Source organism: Marmota marmota, unplaced genomic scaffold (genome assembly GCF_001458135.2).
Source record: "Marmota marmota marmota unplaced genomic scaffold, marMar, whole genome shotgun sequence".
In the NCBI taxonomy this organism is placed as follows: domain Eukaryota; kingdom Metazoa; phylum Chordata; class Mammalia; order Rodentia; family Sciuridae; genus Marmota; species Marmota marmota.
In genome coordinates, this window is record NW_026000196.1 from 20,158,144 (window position 1) to 20,164,143 (window position 6,000).

The 6,000-nt window shown below is 41.0% G+C and overlaps 1 protein-coding gene across 2 annotated transcripts in view; it reads right to left on the minus strand.

The window, feature by feature from the left end:
* Trpm1 (transient receptor potential cation channel subfamily M member 1) overlaps nt 1-6,000 on the minus strand; it is a 144,687-nt gene that overhangs the window by 85,128 nt on the left and 53,559 nt on the right. For both annotated transcript variants that reach the window (XM_015493157.2, XM_048790397.1), the window contains exon 2: nt 2,675-2,754. In XM_015493157.2, coding sequence (XP_015348643.2) covers nt 2,675-2,754 — 80 coding nt within the window. The remainder of the gene's footprint in view (nt 1-2,674; nt 2,755-6,000) is intronic.

A 6,000-nucleotide genomic window follows, 5' to 3' on the forward strand; every position in this document is an offset into this window, starting at 1 on the left:
TGGTAGTGATGTCTCACCTTTCACTTCTTATTCAAGTCACTTCAGTCTTCCTTCTTGTCATCAATCTAGCTAAAGGTTTGTCAGTTTATTTGATCCTTTCCAAGAACAGTTTTGGATGGCACCGATTTTCTCTATCAAAAACTCTCTTTTCTCCAGTATGGAGGGCAGAGAATAGAATAGAACAGAATAGAATAGACTATCTATTCTATTCTCTCTTTTTAGTGAAGTCCAATTTAAACATGAATTTTTTTTTTTGTTTTCTTGCTTTAGTCTTAGTTGGTTTTTATTTTCCCAGTCTCTTATGGTAAAAAGTTAGGTTATTTATTTAAAAAATTTCTTCTTCCTTACTGTAGGTATTTACAAGTACAATTTTTTTTTTCTCTCTCAGCACTGTTCTAGCTGCATTCCTTAGGTTTTGGCATGTTGTGACATTTTCATTATTTCACTTTTGATTTCTTCTTTGAGCCAATTGGTTATTTAAGAGTATGTGGCTTTAATATGCACATATTTATGAGTTCCCCAACTTTTTCATTCTTATTGGTTTCTTATTTCCAATTTCATTATGGTTGGAGAACATATTTTGTATTATTTCTACCCTTTTAAATTTATCGAGACTTGTTTTATGAACTAACATATGGTCTATTTTGGAACATAGCTCAGAGCATCTTCCCACATGCACTTAAGAAGAATGTGGATTCTGTTCTTGGGTGGCATGTTCTATAGATGTTTGTTAAGTCTAGTTGCTTTATAGTGTTGCTGAAGTCTTTTATTCCTTTGTTGATCTTCCAAGGGTTCTGTTATTGAAAAGGGGATTTTTGAAGTCTCTATTATTGTTCAATTACTTACATCTACCATTATTGCTGTCAATTTTGCTTCATGTATTTTGGTATGCTGTTATTTTGCTTCATGTATTTTGGAATGCTGTTATTTTGGCACATATACGTCTACAATTGCATATAACTTCCTAGTGGGTTGACCCCTTTTTCATTTAAAAATATTCCTCTTAATGCATGCCCATAAACTCAGCAGCTCAGGGGGCTGAAACAGGAGGATCACAAGTTCAAAGCCAGCCTCAGCAACTTAGTGAGGTCCTAAGCAACTTAGCCAGATCCTATCTCTAAATAAAACATTTAAGAAGGGATGGAGATATGGCTCAGTGGTTAAATGCCCTTGGGTTCAATCACTGGTACCAAAAAAAAAAAAAAAATCCTCTTTATCTCTAGCAACACTTTTTGCCTTAATGTCTATTTTCTCCAAAATCAGTATAATTACTCCTATTTTCTCTGGCTGCTGCTCATGTACATGGGATTTGGATGGAAGGGAGCTCTCACCTCTCAACTGCTCTCACCCAGGACTTAGCCTCAACAATAGGTAGCAGAGGACTGAGTGAGAAATGCCAGAGTCCTGCTCCTCTCTGGACAAAGGAGTTTTGATTGGGAGCTGAGGGTAGAGGGAGTCCTGTGTTCTAGGCTATAACAGAGTAGAGTCTCCACCTTGCTGAGCTGGGATTGGGGAAACTCTCTTTGTTTAAATTCCACAGATTTCTTCTACCAAACTTCAGTAGATTTCCTTGAATAAGCTTTTTTCTCCCTTTGTTGTTTGCCTTTGAGACTATTCACAGGGGCTTTAAATAGTTTTTGTTTGTTTAAATTCTAGATTTTAGGAGTCCATGCTAGAGAATGCATAGAGCTCACAGAGGAGATATGTGTGTGAGTCCTGAAGCTCTTCTGCCTCTTCTGCTGCCTGACCACTTGGCTGTGTGGCAGGCTGTCATGTTGGCAGGTGCTAACAGGGGCTAGCATGGATAGTTACTATTAAGGAGAGCTTAGGTGCCACAAAATAAAGAGGGACAATAAAGAAAAGACTTGTGTGATCACTGGCATTGTCCCATAATGGCATTTCTATCTTGAGGGACAATCACTGGGGTTCAAGTAGGAAGAAGAATGTGCAGGGTAGTATGTGGGGCAGGGGAGCTTGGGGACTTCTTGGGGAAACTGTGATTGCATGTGTAAAATTTGATCCAGGTGATCTCTAAGAGTCTGTGCACTTCAAAATCAGTGAGGTAGATGGATTTCATGGTTAATATATGGATAAATCAATTCTCCCATCCCTAAACTCAGCCTTACAAGTTTTTTTCCCTCAGAAATGAAATGTTTTAGTTAAATCCATCTCTGATTTCTTGCATGACTTCAGAAGGCCTTATCTTCAGCTAATAACAGATGCAATTTCATATATGTGAATGAAATTGTTTGACATTTGTGTACAAGTTAAGCCCTTTAAGAAAATTATATCTAATTACCTTAACCACCCATATTGTCCTGTGATGGAAATTCCTTTTCATCTAAATTATGAAATTATTGAGGAAGCCCAGAAGATACCCTGGACATCTGTCCAAAATTCTCAAGTTCTTGATCTCATTAAGGGTAAGAGGAACACTGTAGGACCATCTGGTTTTGAGAGTTCATACTAGAGAAAGTGATAGACACTTTTTTCTAAGGCTATTTATATCTTAACAAAGAAACTTATTAGCTCAGTGACTGCCTTGTTAGTGACTCATCTGGGGACTAGATTCTGGTCACCCTATTTGAGTCATCTCCTCCTTTCCCCCAAATACTAGGAGAATAGTTGATATTCCCAGGTCTGAATAATATCTTAACTATGGATCCCAACTTACCTGTTTGGGTCTTTGGTGTTGGGAATTACGAAAATACACTCCCTTTTGTAAAATGTTTTCTCTATCCAAGCTTTCTGACCCTGAAAGAGAAAGAAATAAAAATTAGACTGATATATCCACAAACCATCGACAGAGTTCATTATTTTACTTTTATAAAACTAATATGACACTAACAGGCATATGTCTAAATAGTCACCTCCAATCAAGGTGGACTTAAGCCTTGCTAGTAATAAGGCTTGGAACATGTTATATATGATTCCCATTTGCTGAACCTAAGCACCCGTATCTGTTGAAGATATTTTTTGTGCAAGGTGTTGTGGGGACTTCTGAGGACATGAACTACAGGGCAAGTGTTGTTCACCATCTGCAAATGGCAAATGAGGGGTGGAGGAGACACCAAGCTAAAGGGACAGCAGAGCTGGGGCTGGGTCCTAGAGCAGTGGCCGCACCCATGCCGGATGCCACAGCGGCCTCTGCTGGCTTTGTTGTGTGTGTCTTCTTATCCTCAGTCATCAGGAGCACCCTCACATGGAGGTTCAAAGGAGGGAAGTGATCATATCAAAAGGCTCTGTTATTCTTGTCTCCTGCATACATTCTTGGCACTGTGTGGTCAGTTAGTTGCTACCTCAGTCGCAGGGGGTGGGGTGGGGAGGTGGGGGTGGGGTAGAGACACGGAATCAACACACAGACTCTGGAAGCTGGTGAGAGAACTGGCAGGAGACAATCCTCAAGTTGTCGTCCAGTAGCTCAGTTTATTTTTGGAATGCATACAATTGTTATAGGGTTCAAGTGGGGCGTGCCAGTATCCATAAGCTAATCATCTTCTGCCTAATGTAACCGCTCTATGAGGATGCTCCAAATATTGCTATCATCAGGAAGGGTCCTTGTCCCTAGGGGAGAGGGTTTTCTAAGTTAGGAGTTTCATGCCTGAAGCTCCTGGCTATCAGTTTACTGGCCCGGCAGCTTGGCAACACTAACCACAAGTGCTAAGGATGAGGTTTCACTAACGGCTTGCTAGAGCAGAGCATCCCATCCTGCAGGCATTCCTATCAGGCCTGAATGAGTGTAGATTCTTCAAGCACTCCGAGCTGCTCATAGCTTCTAGCTGCTAGCTGTAAACTGAAAGTGATTCCAACAGTCTCCCAGGACTGTGGGAGTCAGTAGGTGGAGAGAGGGGGAAGAGCCTTCTCAGGGAGGGCAGGGTGTACCAGCAGGCAAAGGTGCAGGAACCCAGAAGTCCCTGGCAGAGTAGGGTGGAAGGCAGGCTCAGAGTGCATTTGTGGTTTTTGTGTGTTTGTGGCATGTGTGTTGTATGATGTATTTGAGTCTATGTATGTGTGTGTATGATGTATGCTTGGTGAATGAATGTGTGTACGCTGGTGTGTGATGAGTGTTTACGTGAGTGGGTATTTATGTGTGTGGTATGTATATGTGTGTCATGCATCTATGGGGTATATGTGTTTGTGTGGTGTAAGTGTGTGGTATGTGTTATGTATGTGGTATGTGTACAATGTATTATGTGGTTTGTGTATGACGTGTGTGGTATGGGTATGTGTCTGGTATTTGTGTCTGTGTGCATGTCTCTGGGGGCAGTAGTGGACTGTTTGGCAGATGCTTGGAAATGGAGATGGTTAGCATACAAATCCTGAGTCAGATCTTAGAAAATCTATGGCCAGCACAGTCTGATGTCCTTGGTAATTTGCCCACAGTCTCCCTGGGCAGAATCACAGGATGATCTGAGACGAGGGTATGACGTGAGGTGTTTAGTGGAATTGGCCTCAGTGCTGCCTTCCTGCTGCCTCACCACAGGGCAAAGCTGCTGATCTGGAGATTCCCTTGTCTCTTCGGAGGCTGCCTCCTAGTGACAACACAATGTCACAGAGGCCCCCTGACATGATCTAGGTCAAGAACTTGATACCCAACTGTTGCTTCACAAGAGCCATTTCGAGTCTTACAGGTAGAATCTTCAGGTCCCTCCCTGGAGAGCCTTTCTGGGAGATCTCAGAAACAGCTGATCAATTGGCTTCTTTTTGAATAACTGGAATGATTATAATATAAAACTTTGTTCAGGGAACTTCAAAAGCAACACTGTTATTATTTCCCTCCAAATAATGACTGCTTGAACACTATGTCATTGGTGCTAAACATTTGTACTAAAGAGAGGAAAGCGTCCACTCAGAGGATAAAGTGCAGAGAAGTGAGCCTCAGAAGTCCTCGGCCTACTCTTCTCATGTGGAATATAAGAGCAGCCCAGCTCAAATAGCAAAGCAGAGCATTCTCTGACTGAAAGGAAATATGCGTTCCCCTTTTGCATTTCATGCCTCACTTCCCAGAGAAGCTGGGAGAGCATACTTGTGTTTGTTTATAAAAACACAGGGGTCATACTATTTGGACTATATGCCAACTAAAGACAATAAGAATTCTAAACAAATATCAAACTCTCTTTAGTAGGTTACTCTGCCACAGAGACAGAAGATATGTCTGTGAAGTCAGCACACTAGAGTGATACATGCACACCCAAGTCCCATCTCTATAGCAGTGTAGTTCACAATAGCTGAATTATGGAAATAGACTAGGTGTCTGTCAACACAGGAATAGATAAAGAAAATGTGGTATATGTACGCATGGAGTTTTATTTTATTTTATTTTTTAATTCTCCAATATTTTTAATTAATCCAAAAACTCAATTACAGGCTGCATTTTGCTTTTAATTTTTACATGAATTCAAGTAGTTTGATTTCTTTCTTTTTAAATTTTTTTAAAATTTGTTTTAATTAGATACACATGACAGTACAATGATCATGACATATCATACTTTTGAATCAGATGATGGAGTTTTATTTAGCTATGGAAAAGAATGAAATCATGTCATTTGCAGGAAAATGGATGGAACTGGAGAGCATTATGCTAAATAAGTGAGACTCAGAAAGTCAAAGGTCATAAGTTTGCTCTCAGTGCGACTGAATTACAAAGAAGGAGTTAGAAACTTGATAGTAAAGAAATACAGTGAACAGCATCTAACACACAACTCGAATCACGAGTAATGGAACAAAGTCCACGAGGCTCCTGAGGAAATGTACTGAAAAGAATAAAAATACATAACCTAAATCTGATCAGGACACGTCAGACCACCCAAATTGAGAGAGAGTCTGCAAAATAACCGACCTGTGCCCTTAAAAAATGTGAAGCCAGTGAAAGAAGGAAAGACTAAGGAAGCACAGCAGAGGCTCAAAGGACAGGAGCACTACCAGCTGGCCCCTGCCCGCCCCGCCCACCGGCCCTGCCCCCATCCCGCCCGTTCCCTATTGCTGCCTCGTCCCTCAACT